General features: G+C 59.3%; 5 protein-coding genes across 7 annotated transcripts; 3 read left to right on the forward strand and 2 right to left on the reverse strand.

Moving 5' to 3' along the window:
- Window positions 1-523: 523 nt before the first annotated feature.
- On the reverse strand, window positions 524-6593 carry STX5 (syntaxin 5). The gene is made up of 12 exons (XM_069882353.1): window positions 6581-6593; window positions 6053-6218; window positions 5176-5410; window positions 4595-4665; window positions 4260-4315; window positions 4089-4159; window positions 3891-4007; window positions 3713-3769; window positions 2643-2709; window positions 1283-1383; window positions 1069-1190; window positions 524-860 (listed from the first exon to the last, which is right to left on the reverse strand). The coding sequence occupies exons 1-12, from the start codon at window positions 6591-6593 to the stop codon at window positions 701-703; spliced, it is 1236 nt and encodes a 411-aa protein (XP_069738454.1). The 3' UTR covers window positions 524-700.
- A 155-nt stretch (window positions 6594-6748) lies between these two features.
- On the forward strand, window positions 6749-7807 carry UQCC3 (ubiquinol-cytochrome c reductase complex assembly factor 3). The gene is made up of 2 exons (XM_069882369.1): window positions 6749-6880; window positions 7462-7807. The coding sequence occupies exons 1-2, from the start codon at window positions 6764-6766 to the stop codon at window positions 7591-7593; spliced, it is 249 nt and encodes an 82-aa protein (XP_069738470.1). The 5' UTR covers window positions 6749-6763; the 3' UTR covers window positions 7594-7807.
- A 584-nt stretch (window positions 7808-8391) lies between these two features.
- Window positions 8392-9334, forward strand: DMAC1 (distal membrane arm assembly component 1). The gene is made up of 2 exons (XM_069882384.1): window positions 8392-8627; window positions 9234-9334. The coding sequence occupies exons 1-2, from the start codon at window positions 8426-8428 to the stop codon at window positions 9311-9313; spliced, it is 282 nt and encodes a 93-aa protein (XP_069738485.1). The 5' UTR covers window positions 8392-8425; the 3' UTR covers window positions 9314-9334.
- Window positions 9335-9363: 29 nt separating this feature from the next.
- BSCL2 (BSCL2 lipid droplet biogenesis associated, seipin) lies at window positions 9364-15075 on the reverse strand. Of its 3 annotated transcripts, XM_069882336.1 has the most exons (10): window positions 15023-15075; window positions 13746-13940; window positions 12556-12637; window positions 11574-11717; window positions 11352-11486; window positions 10514-10615; window positions 10252-10386; window positions 9990-10038; window positions 9666-9710; window positions 9364-9483 (listed from the first exon to the last, which is right to left on the reverse strand). In XM_069882336.1, exons 2-10 carry the CDS (start codon window positions 13934-13936, stop codon window positions 9386-9388), a joined length of 981 nt encoding a protein of 326 aa, XP_069738437.1. In that variant the 5' UTR covers window positions 13937-13940; window positions 15023-15075; the 3' UTR covers window positions 9364-9385. The 3 variants fall into 3 exon arrangements, with proteins under 3 accessions (XP_069738437.1, XP_069738439.1, XP_069738438.1); XM_069882338.1 differs by lacking the exon at window positions 11574-11717; XM_069882337.1 differs by lacking the exon at window positions 9666-9710.
- Window positions 15076-15512: 437 nt separating this feature from the next.
- Window positions 15513-17726, forward strand: GNG3 (G protein subunit gamma 3). The gene is made up of 3 exons (XM_069882342.1): window positions 15513-15558; window positions 16368-16472; window positions 17260-17726. Exons 2-3 carry the CDS (start codon window positions 16374-16376, stop codon window positions 17386-17388), a joined length of 228 nt encoding a protein of 75 aa, XP_069738443.1. The 5' UTR covers window positions 15513-15558; window positions 16368-16373; the 3' UTR covers window positions 17389-17726.
- The last annotated feature ends 575 nt before the right edge of the window (window positions 17727-18301 follow it).

Here is an 18301-nt window from a genome sequence, read left to right on the forward strand (position 1 = left end):
GGGTTCCTGCAGCTTTACTGGGATCCAAAACCCCCAAAAGGGTTCAAACGCCCCCCAAAAAGGTTCCAAACTCTCCAGTAAATGGTTCCAAAGCCCTGTTGCGGGGGGTTCCTGCAGCTTCACTTGGATCCAAAACCCCCAAAAGGGTCCAACTCCCCAAAAAAGGCTCCAAACTCTCCAGTAAATGGTTCCAAAGCCCTGTTGGGGGGGGTTCCTGCAGCTTCACTTGGATCCAAAACCCCCAAAAGGGTCCAAAACCCCCTGAAAAGGTTCCAAACTCTCCAGTAAATGGTTCCAAAGCCCTGTTGGGGGGGTTCCTGCAGCTTTACTGGGATCCAAAACCCCCAAAAGGGTCCAAACCCCCCAAAAAGGTTCCAAACTCTCCAGTAAATGGTTCCAAGGTCCTGCTGGAGGAGTTCCCGCAGCTTTACTGGGGTCCAAACCCCCCAAAAGGGTCCCAACCCGGCCCAAAGGGTCCCCAAGACCCCCCAAAATGGGTCCAACCCCCCCCAAAACAGGTCCCAGGGTGCTGCCCGCCCCCCCCATAGGTCCATGATTCGAGGGGCTCCGGCAGCATTCCCGGCTCCCACCGTTAACGTCAGGCTCGGCAGAAGCCGCCGGTCCCCCCAAGGGGAGAATTTGAGGTTCCCCCAGGCCGGCGTCCGTCCGTCCAGGGCGGCCGGAGTCCGTGTGTCCGTCCTCAGGCGAAGAAGACGACGAAGACAATGAAGAAGAGGAGGAGGACGAGGAAGATCTTGACCATGAGCCACCGGTTGGACGTGACCGACTGGAAGTACTTGAGGATCTCGCCGTGAGCCGCCTCCACGTTGAGGTGAGCGTCCTCCACGCTGGCGTCGATCCTGAGGGACGGACAGAGGGACAAAGGTGGAGACAGGACAGAGGGACGGACACGGAGGGGGACAGAAGAATAAAGGGATGGAAGAAAAACAGAGAACAGAGAGACGAAAGGATGGAGGAAGGAGACAAACAAAGGGACGGAGAGGATGGATGGAGGGGACAGACGGACGGGCTGGAGGGAGGGAACGGACAGAAGGACGGAGGCAGCACCTCTGGATGGTCTCCTCCTGCTCCTTGACCATGTGCGCCAGCTGCTGGAAGATGGAGCCCAGCTCCACGATGGTCGACTCGATGTTCTGCATGGTGTCCGCTCGGCTCTGGATGTAGGAATCCTACAGGAACACCGCAGGGTTTTGGGGTCCCCCCTTTGTTCCTCCTGGGTCATATTTGGGGGGGGGATTTGGGTCCCCGGTCCCATCCCAACCTGCTCGTCGAGCAGCTGGAGCTGCTGGCTCGTCCGGGCATCCATGTCGATGGCCACAGAGCCGGAGCGCGGGGGGTCGTCCTGGAGAACCGCGGGCCCGCCTGCGGGAAGGGGGTGAGGACACCCCAAAATCACAGCATTCAGCCCCAAATCACAGCCTTCCGACCCAAAAGTCAAAGCGTTGGTGACAAAAATGAGAGCGTCCCCTAAAATCACAACATTCAACCCCAAAAAGCAGGGCGTTCAAGCCCAAAATCACAAGATTCGCGCCCAAAATCACAAGATTCGCACCCAAAATGAGAGCGTCCCCCAAAATCTCAGTATCGACCCCAAAAACCAGGGTATTTGACCCCACAAAATCACAATATTGACCCCAAGGTCACAGCACTCAGCCCAAAATCAGAGCGTTCCGACCCAAAAATCAAAGCGTTCACAACAAAAATGAGAGCGTCCACTAAAATCACAATATTCAACCCCCAAAAGCAGGGCGTTGGACTCCAAAATCGCAATAATCACCCCCAAATCAAAGCATCTGCCCCAAAAATCAGTGTTCAGCCTAAAAATCCCAATATTCGCATAAAATCACAGCGTTCGCGCCTAAAAACCAGAGCAGCGACCCCAAAAATCAGTGTTTACCCCAAAGATCACAATATTTGCCTCAAAAGCACAGTGTCTGCCTCAAAATCACACTATCCCCCTCAAAATCACAGTATCCGCTTCAAAAACCACAGTATCCGCCCCAAAATCACAATGTTTGCCTCAAATATCACAGTATTTGTCTCAAAAACCACAATATTCGCCTCAAACCCCAGAATATTCGCCTCAAAACCCAAATTATTCGCCTCAAAACCCAAATTATTCGCCTCAAAACCCAAATTATTCGCCTCAAAACCCAGAATATTCGCCTCAAACATCACAACATTCGCCTCAAACATCACAACGTTCGCCTCAAAACCCACATTTACCTCAAAAATCACAGTATTCGTCTCAAAAATCACAACATTCGCCTCAAAATCACAATATTTGCCTCAAAAATCACAATATTTGCTTCAAACATCACAGTATTTGCCTCAAAAATCACAATATTTGCCTCAAACCCCACAATATTTGCCTCAAAAGCCACAGTATTTGCCTCAAAATCACAACATTCATCTCAAAACCCACAGTATTTGCCCCAAAATCACAACATTCATCTCAAAAATCACAACATTCGCCTCAAACATCACAGCATTCGCCTCAAACATCACAGCATTCGCCTCAAAACCCACAATATTCGCCTCAAATATCACAACATTCGCCTCAAAAATCACAATATTTGCCTCAAAAATCCCTGAATCTCTCCTCAAAATCCCCTCCTCACCAAGGGCGGCAGCGGGGCCGGGGCTGCGGGAAAAGTGCTCGCGGCGGCTGCGCTGCTGCCTCAGGTTCTGGGGGAAAAAAAGGGGAAAATGGGGTCAGAAAGAGGAGAGAAAGGAAAAAGAAACAAAAGGAAAAGGAAAAAGGGTCATAAAGAAGAGAAAAAGCGGGAAAGTGAAAAGGAGAAAGAGAAAAAGGGGGTAAAAGTGGGGGAAGAACCATCAAAAAGGAGAAAAAGGGGGAAAATGAAGGGAAAAATAGCTGAAAGTGAAGGGAAAATGAAAAAAAATACGGCAAAAAGGCAGAAAAATGGAGAAAGAACCATCAGAAATGAGAAAAGAGGAGAAAAAGGGAAGGAAAATGGCTGAAAATTAAAGAAAAAAGGAGACAAACAAGGTAAAAAGGCAGAAAAATGGAGGGAGAAGCGTCAGAAATGAGGAAAGTGGAGAAAAATTGAGCAAAAAAGGTCTGAAAGTGAAGAGAAAAGGAGAAAAATATGGCGAAAAGGCAGAAAGAAGAGTGAAGAACAATCAGAAAGGAGAAAAAGGGAGAAAAGGGAAGGAAAAGGGTCAGAAAGTGAAGGGAAATTGAGGCAAACTGGGTAAAATGGCAGAAAAATGGAACAGAAACCATTAGAAATATGGAAAGAGGAAAAAAACGGGGAAAAAAAAGCTCAAAAGTGAAAAGAAAAGGATTAAATTACAGCAAAAAAGCAGAAAAATGATCAAAAAGTAAGAAAGGGGAGAAAAAGGAGGGGAAAAAGGGGGGGAAATGGAAAAAGAGAGGAAAAATGGAGGGAAAAGAAAAGAAAAATGAAAAAAATAGAAAACGGGGTAAAAAAAGGAGAACTCAAATAAAAAAATGGGGAAAAAGGTAAAAAATGGGGAGAAAGGGTAAAAAAGGGGGGAGAAAGGGTAAAAAAGGGGGGAGAAAGGGTAAAAAAGGGGGGGAAGGGGAGGGAAAAGGGGGGAAACGGGAGGGAAAAGGGGGGAAACGGGAGGGAAAAGGGGGGAAACGGGAGGCAAAAGGGGGGAAACGGGAGGCAAAAGGGGGGGAAGGGGTCTCCGTCCTCACCTCCGTCCGCACCTCCAGCACCGACTTGAAGTCATTGGACATGGCCGCCAGCTTGGACTGAGGGGGGGCGATCGAGATGGGGGGGGTGAGGTGGGGCTGGGGGGCGCTCTGGGCACCCCCATATCCCCCCTCCTGCCCCTCCAACACCCCCTTTTTTTGCCCCCCACCCCCCCTTCACCTGCAAAGAAACCACGACGGTGTTGGAATGGCTCTGGCCGTGGCGACCCCCCCGGCCCCCCCTCGCCTTCACCACCTCTTGCAGCTCCGCGATTTGCTTGTTGAGGCTTCCGATATCCTGCAGGGATTAAAAAAGGGGGGTCAGGAGCGCCCCCCACCCCCCCAAAACCCTAAAACCACCCCCCCCCCCTCTAAAAACCTGTCGGATGATGTAGGTGAGCTCCTCGATCTCCAAGGCTTTATCGTCAAACAAGGATTTCCGCTTGGCCACTGCGGAAAAATAAAATGGCGGGGCAAGAAATAGGAAATGGGGGGTCAGGGCACCCCCTTTTCTGCCCCCCCTCCCTGTTTTTATAACTCTTAAACTCACAAATCGTCAGCTTTTCAAGTTTGGCAAAGGTGTTGCTGAGATCCTTCCCGATCCGCCTGTGAATAAAAAAAAAACCGAGCCACTTAAAATAAATGAAAAAAACTTGGAAGCGGGGTCCCTCCCCTCCCCGGCACCCCAACCCCCCCCTAGGCCCCCCAAATCCCTCCCAAAACCACAGGGACCCCCTCGAATTCCTTTTCCTTCCCTTGTGTCGTCACTGGGGACCCCAAATTTGCTCCCCCACCCCAAAAATCCCCCCCGGGACCCCAAATTTGCCCCCCCACCCCAAAAATCCCCCCCCAGGACCCCAAATCTGCCCCCTTCACCCCCCTTACCCGGCCATGAGGCTGAACTCGCTGCGCTGCCTCCCGACTCCTGCGGCCACTCGCCCCCCCGCAGCCCCCCCCTGGAATAAAAAAGAGGGGGGGCAGGGGGTGAGATTTGAGGGAGATCCCCTTCCCCCCCACCCCAGCCCCCCAACTTCCCCCTCAGCGCCCCCTCCTCCCCATTTTGGGGCTGTAGGAGGAGATTTGAGAGATAGGGGTGGCCCAAGACCCCCCCCCTATCTATTTAAGAGGAATAAAAAAGCGCTAAAGCTCCTCCTTAATCTCATTTCGCAAATAAAAAAAAGGATTTTGGGTTATGGGGGAGAATTTAAGGGCTGGGGAGGCCCCCGACCCCCCCAACCCCCCCCTTTGCCCCCCCCAACCATTTTAAGAGGAAAAAAGAAGAACTAAAGTTCTTTTTTAACCCCCCCCTTACTCATTTTGGGGATAAAGAAGAGGATTTTGGGTTACGGGGAGGAATTTAAGAACAGAGAACGCCTCAGACCGCCTGTTTTTCCCACAGACCCCCCCATTTTGCCCCCAGACCCCCCCACTTTGCCCCCAGACCCCCCCACTTTGCCCCCTCTCACCTGCCCCCCCTGCAGCGAGCGGCAGGCGGATAAGAACTCGGGGGTGCGGTCGCGGCAGGACGAGGCCATGGGGGGGGCTCGGGGGGGCTCGGAGGGCGGCGACGGGGGGCGAGGGGGGGGAACGGGGGTCAAAAAAGTGGGGGGCAGCGGGGGGGGGGGGGCAAGGGGGAGGCAGCGGCTCCCGCTGAACGCCCGGTTCCCGCTGCCTACGGCGCATCGGGGCACATGGCCTGGGCTGGGGGGGGGTAAAGGGGGGGTCAGAGGTGAGAGGGACCCCCAAACCGACCCCCCGAATCCAATTAGGGCCCCCCCAAGTCTCTCTAATCCAACCGGGACCCCTCAAAATCTCCCCAATCCAACTGGATCCCCCCCAAACCCTCCTCCAAATCCAACCAGGACCCCCCCTAATCCAACCAGGACCCCCCAAGCCCCCTCCAAATCCAATTGGGACCCCCCCCAAACCAACCAGGACCCCCAAACTCCCCCTAATTCAATCGGGACCCCTCAAACCCTCCTCCAAATCCAATCAGGACTCCTCCTAATACAACTGGGACCCCCCAAAGCCCCCTCCAAATCCAACCGGGACCCCCCAAACCCCCCATAATCCAACCGGGACCCCCCCAGACCCAACCAGGATCCCCTAAATCCCCCTCCAAATCTAACCGGGACCCCCCAAACCTCCATAATCCAACCGAGACCCCCCCAATCCAACCGGGGTCCCCTAAATCCCCCTCCAAATCGAACCGGGACCCCCCAAATCCCCCATAATCCAACCGGGAGCCCCCCCAGATCCAACTGGGACCCTCTACAGCGCCCCCTTCCCCCCTCGGTTCCCGGGACACCGGCTCCCCTGCCCCCCCCCCCAAGCCCCCGGTACCGGTTCGTTCGGAGCCGCCGCTGCCGGGACGCGGCCCCGTGCGTGATGACGTCACCGCGGCGCCAGCGCCACGTAGGAAGCGGAAGTCCGCCGAGAGACCGGAAGTGCGAGCGAGAGGCAGAGCAGAGCGGCCCCCCAGCAACGGGTCTAGCGACGGGCCCCGCCTCTAGCAACCGAGGGGCCGTAGGGGGAAACAGGAGAATAAAGAAGAAACTGGGATCAAAGTAAAAGGGTAAAAGTAAAAGTTTGAATAAAATGAAGAGTTAAGGGCAAAACTGGGAGATAAAGAAGCAAATTTGGGTAAAAACCTGTTGGATAAGAGATAAATCGAGGGAAAATGGCCTAAAAGTTGGCCTCAAACTGAGAAAACGTGTAAATAAAGCAAAAAGCTAGGGAGCTGCGAGCAAAACTGGAGGAATAAACGCATAAAAATGGAATAAAGAGGGAAAATAAACGTGAAAAGTGGGGGGGTGAAGAGCTAAAACTAGAGAGCTCATCTCTATGGTAGCTAGGGGCGGGCAGACAAGCCCGGAGGGCCCATCTCTATGGTTGGGGGCGGGTAGATAGGCCCGGAGGCCCCATCTCTATGGTTGGGGGCGGGTAGACAAGGCCGGAGGCCCAGCGTCTCTATGGTTAGGGGGCGGGTAGATAAGGCCGGAGGCCCCGCGTCTCTGTGGTTGGATGAGGGGCCGGAGCGGCCCCGGAGGTGTCATGGCGGCTCGGCGCTGGGCGCTGGCGGTAGCGAGGGCGGCGGTGCCGGTGGGGGCCGGGCTGGGGCTGTGGGCGGCGGTGGGAGCCGGGGAACCGGGGCGCCAGGAGGCCCTGAAGGTGCGGGGGAGGAATATGGGGGGCTGGGACCGGGAATAGGGGGTTGGGGGGGAATATGGGGGGCTGGGACCGGGAATTGGGGGGGGGGGGGGGGAGAATATGGGGGACTCGGAGGGTTAAATGGGGGGGGGAGAATATGGGGGGAGGGGACCAGTATCAAGAGCACGAGATTGAACTGGGATAACTGGGAGGGGGCTGGAAGCCGAAGCCGGGACTGGGGGAGCTGGGACCGACCGCAAGGGGAGAATTGGGACCAGTATCAGGAGCTGGGGGTTGAGCTGGGGGAACTGGGAGAGAGAGAATGGGAGCTGGGGCAACTGAGAAGAGCTGGGACCTGTACCATGAGCAGGGGGTTGAACTGGGACAACTGGGAGGGGGCTGGAAGCGGAACCCGGGACTGGGGGAGCCGGGACCAACCCCAAGGGGAGAACTGGGACCAGTATCAGGAGCAGGGGGTTGAACTGGGATGGGGCCTGGAAGCGGAACCCGGGACCGGGGGGGGTGCTGGGATCGGCCCTAGGGGTTGAACTGGTCCCAGTTTGGGGCTGGGGGTGGCGACCGGGCCGCTGTGCCCCCCGCAGGCGCTGCCGGAGGTGACCTCGGAGCTGCTGGCTCAGCGGCGGCTCCACAACGAGCTGATCGTGGCGGCGCTGCGCGAGGCGGCCGAGACCGACGAGAACGTGGCGCGGCGGCCGGTGCCGTGGCGGAAATGACCCCGCGAGTCCCGGAACCGGGACTAGGATTGTAAACACAAGGGTTAATTGGAGCCGGAACCATCAGGACTGGGATTAATTGGACCTGGAACCATCAGGACTGGATTAACTGGACCTGAAACCATTAGCGGCGGCTCCTGTTGGCTCCGGAACCATCAATGCGGACACGGGTTGCGCCTGGAACTATTAAACAGTGACACCGGTTGCGCATGGGCTTCTGTTGTGCTTTTTCTTCAGGGCGGGTCCCTCTTGGGCCTTGAAAGTGTGAAGCCAGGAGGTGTTTGTGGCCACGGGTTGGGTCTGGGACCAAAAACCCGGGGAAGCGGTTGCACCCGGAGCCACTAAAAGTGAGCACCGGGTCCAGCTGGAAGGTGAGGAATGGTTGTACCCGGAACCATTAAGTGGTGGCGCTGGTTTCACCTGGGAACCCTTAAATGTGATGCACAATTGCACCTGGGCCCATTAAACACAGACACAGGCGGAACCCTTAAGTGGGGGCACCAGTTACCCTCTGAATGCAGGGAACGGTTGCACCCGGAACCCTTAAGTGGGGGCACCGGTTCCCCTCTGAACGCCGGGAACGCTTGCATCCGGAACCATTAGTCTCGGGCACGGGTTTCACCCAGACCCGTTAGGCGAAGCACCGGTTGCCGGGGGAACAGTTAGGCGCGGGCACCGCCCCCTGCCGGAACGCTTTGCCCGGGGACCGCGCCTTCACGGGGCGACGCTCCCTACTCGGACGCGTTTCGCGGTTGCGCCGCGGCCGGAAGCCCGTCCTCGCGGCCGCTGTTTCCGGCCGGAGGCGCTCGGCGGTCGCGCTTCCGGGCGGGCGATGGCGGGCGGCGCGGAGGAGGCGCCGGTGGCGGCTCCGGTGGCTCCGCGGCCGCTGTTCGGGGGCTGCTGGAGCTGCCGCCTCCTGTGCGGCGCGGGGCTCGTGGCCACCGCGCTCTGGCTCTACCGGGGGCCGCGGCGGAGCATGCGGGCCGGGATCCCGCCGGACATGGCGGCCATCGCCCAGATCACCCTGGCCATCAGTGAGCGTCACCATGGCAACGGGAGGGGTCCCCACGGCAACGGGGGAGTGAAGAGGAGGGGGGGGGTCTCCATGGCAACGGGGGGGGGGGAGAGGAGGAGGGAGGGGGGGGGAGAGGAGGAGGGAGGGGGGGGAGAGGAGGAGGGAGGGGGGGGAGAGGAGGAGGGAGGGGGGGGAGAGGAGGAGGGAGGGGGGGGAGAGGAGGAGGGAGGGGGGGGAGAGGAGGAGGGAGGGGGGGGAGAGGAGGAGGGAGGGGGGGGAGAGGAGGAGGGAGGGGGGGGAGAGGAGGAGGGAGGGGGGGGAGAGGAGGAGGGAGGGGGGGGAGAGGAGGAGGGAGGGGGGAGAGGAGGAGGGAGGGGGGAGAGGAGGAGGGAGGGGGGAGAGGAGGAGGGAGGGGGGGAGAGGAGGAGGGAGGGGGGGGAGAGGAGGAGGGAGGGGGGGGAGAGGAGGAGGGGGGTCTCCATGGCAACGGGGATGCTGGGGTGGGGGGCAAATAGAAACATAGGGATGCTGGGGGGGGGAAGCGGGGTTGCCATGGCAACATGGTGATGCAGGAGCCGTCGCCATGGCAACAGGAGCCCCCCTCTCATTCTCCCCCCCCCCTCAGGTGTCGGGGCCTGGGGAGCCGTCGTGCTGGTGGATCCAGTCGGGAAGCAGAAGCGCAAGGAGCCCCCCTCCCCCCAATAAACCCCCCCAGACGATCCCAAAGCACCTTCGAAATCTGAGAAGGGGGCGGGGACTGGGGGGGGGGAGGAGCGTTTATTTCCGTCCCCGGGTGGGGGAAGGGAGGGGGGAAAGCGAGGGCTCTTCCTCTTCTTCTTCCTCCCCTTCTTCCTCTTCCGGGAGGGGGTCAGGATCTGTGGGGGGGCAGCACCGAGCCCAGAATGGGGGACACCCCCCAGCCCAGGACCCCAAAACCCTCCCCCCCAAAACAAAATTCAAGGCCCCCCCAACCCCCAAAAAAACAATGGGGTGTCCCCCCAGCACCCCCCAACCCCCCATTTTGGGGGGGTCGGAGGAGTTTGGGGTCCCCCCTCACCTCCGCTCGGCTCCACGCGGCCAATGGACTCGGGGGCGATGGCGGCTGCGGGGGAGGGGAACAAAACTGACCCTCCCCCACCCCATATTTGCCCCTCCCCCACCCCATTAGCCCCTCCCCCTTTAACCCCCACCCCTCCAACCCCCCATTCAGCCCCTCCCCCTCCCATTTCACCCCTCCCCACCCCATAAACCCCTCCCCCACCCCCCAAAACCCCCGTTCAGCCCCTCCCCCTCCCATTTCACCCCTCTGGCCCCTCCCCCTTTAAGCCCTCCCCATCCCATTAACCCCTCCCCCACCCCATTTAGCCCCTCCCCCACTCACCCTGCCCCTCCCCCTCCTGGGGGGGTCCTGGCCCCTCACTGCGCTGCTCCTGGGGTGGGGAGGGGCAGATAAGGGGGTGGGGAGGGGCAGATAAGGGTGGGGAGGGGCAAATAAGGGTGGGGAGGGGCAAATAGAGGGGGTAAATAGGGGTAGGTAGGGGCCAATGGAGGTGGGGGAGGGACAAATAATGAGTGGGGGAGGGACTAATGGAGTGGGGGAGGGGCAAATGGGGTGGGGGAGGGGCAAAGGGGGGGAGTCTGACCTGTGGGGGGAGGGGAGGGGGGCGGGCCCTGCCCCTCCCCCACTGCAGCGCCCCCGCCCCCAGCAGCAGCACCAGGAAGGCGAAGTTGCCGGCGATTCCCAGCACGGCCGACGTCAGCGGGAAGTGGAACAGCAGGTACCTGCGGGGCACGGACAGGTTAGGGGGCTGGGGAGGGGGCTATGGGGCAGGGAGGGGGCTGTGGCATCAGAGTGATGCTGTGGGTCACTCTGTGGGTCGCTGTGGGTCACTCTGTGGGGCAGAGGTACCTGAGCCCCGAGAAGTGAGCGTGGAGCCGCAGTCGGGCCCCGTAGAGCTGCAGGCGGCGACTCTCAATCCTCACTTCAGCCCCCACGGCCGGAGCGAACTTGGGGGGCAGAGGCAAAAAAAAACATCAAAACCCTCCAAAAAATACTCCGAACCCCCCAAAAAACACCTGAACCCCCCCAAAAAAAACCAACCCCCAAAAAAATGTAAAAAACACCCCTGAAAAACAGACAAAAAGACCAAAAAACAACAAAATCCTCCCAAAACTACAAAATCGTCTCAAAAACAACAAAATCCTCTGCAAAAAAAAGGTCAAACCCACCCAATAATCCCCAATCTCCCCCAAATCGCCTAAAAATGCAAAAAGAATATTAAAAAAAATCAAAATCTTTGAAACTCCTACCAAAAAAGCCCTAAAAAACACCAAAATCCCTGCAACTCCCCCCAAAAACCCACCAGAATCCTTAAAACTCACCCCAAAAAACCCAAACCCCACCAAAAAACCCAACTTCTCACCGCTCAAATAACACAAAGAAGCCCCAAACCCCCAAATCTGTCCAAATTCCTGCAAATTCCTCAAAATTCTTACAAATCTCTCAAAATTTCCCCAAAATTATTCCAAATCCCGCAAAATTTCCTCCGAAACTCTCACAATTTCTCCATATCCCCCCCAAATTTCTTCCAAACCCCTCAAAATATCCCTAAATCCCCCCAAAATCCTTCCAAAATGATTCCAAATCCCCCAAAGTTTCTCCCAAACCCCTCAAAATTTCCTCAAATCTCCCAAAATTTCCTCCAAATCCCCCCCAGATTGGATTTTCTCCCCCCCCAATCACCGGATCCTCCCGGAAGGCAGCGCTGAGCTCGATCTCCAGCGTCTGCTTCTGCTCGGCGAAGCCGGTGAGGAAGAGGGCGGCGAAGGCCACGGTGTCGAGGGTGCGGAGCAGGCGGGAGCGGTAATGGAGCATGGCCTGAAAGGGGTTAAAAAAACCTCACGAATGACCCCAAAATCGCTTGAAATCCTTCTAAAATTCAGCTTTTTTCCTCCAGGCACAAACCGAGCGAGCGGCCGAGGTCAAGGGGCGCCCGTCGGCGTCGTAAATGGTGATGGAGACCATGAACATCCCCAGCGCTCGGTTTACAGGTGACTCCGGCACCTCCAGCTCCAGCACCAGGCGGTAAATCTGCCCCGGGAACAGCACCTGGGGGGCAGATCTATGGATCTAGGGGGCAGCCCCAACCCCAAACCCTCAAATCCAGGCCCCAACCCTCTCAAATCCAGGCCCCAACCCCCTGAAGCCAGCCCCAACCTCTCAAATCCAGGCCCAGATGCCCTAAATCCAGCTCCAAAACCCCCTAAATCCAGCCCCAAACCCCTCAAATCCAGCCCCAAACCTCCTAAATCCAGCCCCAAACCTCCTAAATCCAGCTCCAAAACCTCAAATCGAGCCCCAAACTTCTCAAATCCAGCCCCAAACCTCTCAAATTGAGCCCAGACCCCCTAAATCCAGCCCCAAACCCCCTAAATCCAGTCCCAAACCACTCAAATCCAGCTCCAAAACCTCAAATCGAGCCCCAAATCTCTCAAATCCAGCCTCAAAACCTCCAAATCCAGCCTCAAAACCTCCAAATGCAGCTCCAAACCCTCAAATCCAACCCCAAACCTCTCAAATCTAACCCCAAACCTCTCAAATCCAACCCCAAACCTCTCAAATCCAACTCCAAACCTCTCAAATCCAGCCCCAAACCTCTCAAATTGAGCCCAGACCCCCTAAATCCAGCCCCAAAACCCCTAAATCCAGCCCCAAAACCTCAAATCCAGCCCCAAACCTCTCAAATTGAGCCCAGACCCCCTAAATCCAGCCCCAAACCCCTCAAATCAAGCCCAAAATCTCTCAAGTCCAGCCCCAATCACCCCAAATCCAGCTCAGTGACAGGCTGGGAGCAGAACCTGAGGGGCAGCCCCATAGCTGGAGCCCGAGAACCGCGGGGAGGCAGCCTCAGCACCCCCAGATCCATGGGTCACACCCCCCCCGTCACCTTCTCCCGGTTGGGCCCCAGCAGGGACACGTTGGCGGTGGGGAAGGAGCAGATCTCGGGGCCGGGGGGGTCACAGTCGGTGCTGGGGGGGAAGGAGTTAACGGGTCATAAAACCAGAGAATCAGCAGGTTGGAAAAGACGCATTGGATCATCGAGTCCAACTATTCCCACCAATCACTGACCTAAGTCCCCTCAGCACCTCGTCCACCCGTCCCTTAAACCCCTCCAGAAAAGGGGACTCAACCCCCTCCCTTGAAACCTTGTTCCAGTGAAATATTTTTTCCTGATGTCCAGCCTGAATGTCCCTGGTGGAGCTTGAGGCCGTTCCTTCTTGTCCCCTGTCCTCTGGGAGAAGAGCCCAGCTCCCTGCTCTCCACAACCTCCTCGCAGGGAGTTGGAGAGAGCAATGAGGGGCTCAACAACCCCAAGCAGCTCCAGAGCAGGAGAAGCCGGGCTGGAGGAGAAGGACCTGGGAGGGTTGGTGGGACAGGAGCCAGGGAGGTTCTTCTCCCTCTGGTGAGACCGACCCTCGGATCGCGGGGTGGGTTCTCCCCAAGGAGGATGTTGAGGCTCTGGAGCGAGGCCGGAGAAGAGCCCGGAGCTGGGGAAGGGGCTGGAGAAGGAGCCCGAGGGCCCTGGGGGGGTTTCTCCTGGAGAAGAGGAGCCTGAGGGGAGGCCTCGTGGCTCTTTCCCTGCGAGGAGCTCGTGGAGAGGAGGGAGCTGGGCTCTGCTCCTCAACCCAGGGGCCGCCACGAGAGGGAACGGCCTCGAGCTCCACCAGGGGAGGGTCAGGATGGACAGCAGGATGGAATATTGCACGGAAAGGGCCCTGGGGCGCTGGGACAGGGAGGGGGCCGAGTCCCCAGCCCTGGGGGGGTTTGAGAATGGAGTAGACGAGGCGCTGGAGGCCGTGGGTCGGTGGTTGATGGGGCCGGTCGGACTCCGTGACCCGCTGGGTCTCTCCCAACCTGGTGATTCCATGATTCTATGACTGATGTAACCACCCTGATGTCCCTTCCCGCCCTTTCCCTTCAGCCGCCATATTCCCATAACCCCATCCCCCCATCCCTTCCCGCCCTTTTCTCCTCATTTGCATAACCACGCCCCTCCCTTCCCGCTCTTTCCTTCATTTGCATAGCCACGCCCCCACCCCCCCCCTTCCCGCCCTCCTCCACCCTCCCCGGACCTACCGGAAGCGCATGCGCAGCGGCCTCCAGAGGGCGCTGGCGGGCACGTAGGCGCAGTGGAAGGCGGCGTAGAGGAGGGCGGCGGCCCAGAGCGCCAGCAGCGCCGCCCCCGCCGCCAGCCCCGCCCCCAGCGCCGCGCGCCGCGCCAGCCACGCCCCCCGCCGCAGCCATGGCAACGGGGGCGGGGCCTGCATCCGCCTGCGGGGTCACGTGGGGCCGGGGTCACGTGGGGCGCCCTGCAACCCCCAAACCCGGCCCCACGGAGCTATGGGGCGCCCCGCAACCCCCAAACCTGGCCCCACGGATCTAGGGGACACCCCACAACCCCCAAACCCGCCCCCACGGAGCTATGGGGCGCCCCGCAACCCCCCCAACCCGCCACTACGGAGCTATGGGGCGCCCCACAATCCCCAAACCTGCCCCCACGGAGCTATGGAGCACCCCACAACCCCCAAACCCGGCCCCACGGAGCTATGGGGCGCCCCGCAACCCCCAAACCTGGCCCCACGGATCTAGGGGACACCCCACAACCCCCAAACCCGCCCCCACGGAGCTATTGGGCGCCCCGCAACCCCCAAACCCGGCCCCACGGAGCTATGGGGTGCCCCGCAACCCCCAAACCCGGCCCCACGGAGCTATGGGGCGCCCCGCAACCCCCAAACCTGGCCCCACGGATCTAGGGGACACCCCACAACCCCCAAACCCGCCCCCACGGAGCTATGGGGCGCCCCGCAACCCCCCAACCCGCCCCTACGGAGCTATGGGGCGCCCCGCAACCCCCCAACCCGGCCCCACGGAGCTATGGGGCACCCCGCAACCCCCAAACCCGCCCCTACGGAGCTATGGGGCGCCCCGCAACCCCCCAACCCGCCCCTACGGAGCTATGGGGCGTCCCGCAACCCCCAAACCCGGCCCCACGGAGCTATGGGGCGCCCCACGACCCCCAAACCTGGCCCCACGGAGCTATGGGGCGCCCCGCAACCCCCAACCCGCCCCCACGGAGCTATGGGGCGTCACAGAACCCCCAAACCCGGACCCACGGAGCTATGGGGCGCCCCGCAACCCCCAAACCTGGCCCCACGGATCTAGGGGACACCCCACAACCCCCAAACCCGCCCCCACGGAGCTATGGGGCACCCCGCAACCCCCAAACCCGGCCCCACGGAGCTATGGGGCGCCCCACAACCCCCAAACCCGGCCCCACGGAGCTATGGGGCGCCCGGATGACCCCCAGCCCTGCCCCACGGATCTAGGGGTCGGGGGTCCCGGGGGTCTCGTACCGTCCCGCTGCCGCCGCTCCTCCCGCTCCGCCGCGCCCGCTCCGGCCCCGCCCCCCGCCTCGCCGCTTCCGGGTTGTGGCCCCGCCCCCTTTCCCCATAGCAACGAGCAACCAATAGGAAGCGAGGAGGGGGACGCTGCCCCCGCCCACACGCGAAGCCACGCCCACTGCGGCCCCATCCGGGGCCCCGCCCCGTCCCCATAGCAACACGGAGCCCCGCCCACTGCGGCCCTCAGGCCACGCCCACTGCGGCCGCCGCCATGGCAACCGCGAGCCCATAGGAAGCAATGGGGGGGCGGATCCATTAGGGAACGGGGGGGGTGGGTATATAATTAGCCACGCCCAGGCCACGCCCATTGCCCCACCCCAAGGGGGTCGCATCCATCGCCGTGTGGGGGAGGGGGAAGGGGAGGGGCTAAGCGGCCCCCCGCCCCATATACCCAGTTTTGACAGGAGCCCCCCCCCCAAAACTCCCCCCCCCCCCCCAAATCGCGGTGGTTCGGCCCGAGGAGAGCCGGCTCCGAGCAGCCGGATACGGTGAGGGGGTAAAAACGGGGAGGGGGGGGGGAATGAGGGGAGATGGGGGTAAAATGGGGGGGAGGGGGCAAAAAGGGGGGTAAAATGGGGGAGATGGGGCAAAAATGGGGGAGGAGAGGGAAAAAAAGGGGGGAGATGGGGAAAAAAAGGGGTGAAAAGGGGGGGAGAGGGGGGTAAAAAAGGGGGGGTAAAAAGGGGGAGATGAGGGTAAAAATGAGGGGAGATGGGGGTAAATATGGGGAGATGGGGCAAAAAGGGGGCAAATGGGGGAGATGGGGCAAAAAAAGTGGGAGATGGCTTAAAAAGGGGGGTAAATGGAGGGAGATGGGGCAAAGAAAGGGGGAAGGGGTAAAGGGGGAGATGGGGTAAAAGAGGGAGATGGGGTAAAATGAGGGAGATGGGGTAAATGGGAGGGGTAGAGGGCGGGTAAAATGGGGGAGATAGGGCAAAAAAGGGGGTAAAATGGGGAGATGAGGCAAAAAAGGGGAGATGGGGCAAAAAAGGAGGTGATGGGGCAAAAAGGGGGGGACATGGAAAGACGAGGGGAAAAAGGAGGGGAGATGGGGCAAAAAGGGGATGAAAATGGGGTAAAAAGGGGGAGATGGGGCAAAAAGGGGATGAAAATGGGGTAAAAAGGGGAGATGGGGCAAAATGGGGGTGAAAATGGGGTAAAAAGGGGGGAGAAGGGGCAAAAAGAGAGGGTGTGGGGGTAGATGGGGGCGGGGGGGGTGAGGGGCTGGGGGGGGGCAGTTGGGGGGCAGTTGGGGGGCAGAGGGACCCCAAGTTTTTGCTTGGACCCCCCCCCCCAGCCCCCCATGAAGGGCGAGACCCCCGTCAACAGCACCATGAGCATCGGGCAGGCGCGCAAGATGGTGGAGCAGCTCAAGATCGAGGCCAGTCTGTGCCGCATCAAGGTGTGGGGCTGCCCCACAGCGAGGGGGAGCACTTGGGGGGCAGCCCCATAGCTCGGGGTGGGGGAGAAGCGCCTGGGGGGGTCAATCCGTAACTCCCCTAACTCAAGGTCCTGCCCCCTAACTCAAGGCTCTGCCCCCTAACTCAAAGCTCTGCCCCCTAACTCAAAGCTCTGCCCCCTAACTCAAGGTCCTGCCCCCTAACTCAAGGCTCTGCCCCCTAACTCAAAGCTCTGCCCCCTAACTCAAAGCTCTGCCCCCTAACTCAAGGTCCTGCCCCCTAACTCAAGGCTCTGCCCCCTAACTCAAGGTCCTGCCCCCTAACTCAAAGCTCTGCCCCCTAACTCAAAGCTCTGCCCCCTAACTCAAGGTCCTGCCCCCTAACTCAAGGCTCTGCCCCCTAACTCAAAGCTCTGCCCCCTAACTCAAGGTCCTGCCCCCTAACTCAAGGCTCTGCCCCCTAACTCAAGGCTCTGCCCCCTAACTCAAGGCTCTGCCCCCTAACTCAAGGTCCTGCCCCCTAACTCAAAGCTCTGCCCTCTAACTCAGGGCTCTGCCCCCTAACTCAAGGTCCTGCCCCCTAACTCAAGGCTCTGCCCCCTAACTCAGAGCTCTGCCCCCTAACTCAAGGCTCTGCCCCCTAACTCAAAGCTCTGCCCCACGACTCAAGGTTCTGCCCCACAACTAAGGGCTCTGCCTACTTCTGGAAGGTGTCATCAAACTTGGGGGGGGTTGGGGGTGCCTCTTCCAACTCGAGGCCGTGCCCCACACTTGGGGGGCTGCCCCACAGGTGTCGAAGGCGGCGGCGGAGCTGCTGACCTACTGCGAGGCCCACGCCTGCGAGGACCCCCTGCTCACGCCCGTCCCCACCTCCGAGAACCCCTTCCGCGAGAAGAAGTTCTTCTGCGCCCTCCTCTGAGCCCCACAAGTTGGGGGGCAGCCCCACAAGTGAGGGGGGCAGCCCCCCAGCTCGGGATTTTGGGTTCTGGCTCCGGGGTTCACGTGTTTTGGGGGGGGAAGCTGCCCCATAACTTTGGGGGGGGTGAAGATGTGGGGCGCCCCCTAGTTTAGGGGCACCCCCTGCCCCATAAGTGCCCCCCCCCGCCCCATAAGTGCCCCACACACACCTCATAAGTGCCCCCCCACCCCATAAGTGCCCCCCTCACACCCCATAAGTGCCCCCCACACACCTCATAAGTGCCCCCCCACCCCATAAGTGCCCCCCTCACACCCCATAAGTGCCCCCCCCACCCCATAATTGCCCCCCACACCCCATGGACAATAAAGGCCCCCCCAGCACCAGCTTAGGCTGAGTTGGGGGTAATTAATGGGGTAATTAATGGGGTAATTAGAGCGGGAGTGGAGCGGGAGTGGAGTAATTAATGAGGTAATTAGTGTGTGGGGGGAATTAGAGTCATAGAATTGATGGGGGAAGTAGAGCATGGGGGGAATTGATGGGGTAATAACGGGGTAATTAGTGTGTGGGGTAACTAATTAGAGTGTGGGGGTAGATAATGGGGTTAATTAATAGGGTGATTGGCCTGTGGGGGTGATTAATGGGGGAATGAATGGGATGATTAGCGTGGGGGTAATTAACAGGGCAACTGGAGTGGGGGAATTAATGAGGTAATTAGTGCAGAATTAATGGAATAATTAGTGTGGGGGTAATTAATCGGGGTAATTATAGTCGGGTAATTACATGGGGAGTAATTAATGGGGTAATTAAAATGTGGAGGTAACTAGGGGGGAAACGAGGATAATTAGTGTGGGGTAAATGGGTTAAATAGTAGGGTAATTAGTGTGGGGGTGCAAAGGGTAATTATAGAGGGGGT

The sequence above is a fragment of the Phaenicophaeus curvirostris genome, unplaced genomic scaffold, assembly GCF_032191515.1.
Source record: "Phaenicophaeus curvirostris isolate KB17595 unplaced genomic scaffold, BPBGC_Pcur_1.0 scaffold_122, whole genome shotgun sequence".
NCBI lineage: Eukaryota > Metazoa > Chordata > Aves > Cuculiformes > Cuculidae > Phaenicophaeus > Phaenicophaeus curvirostris.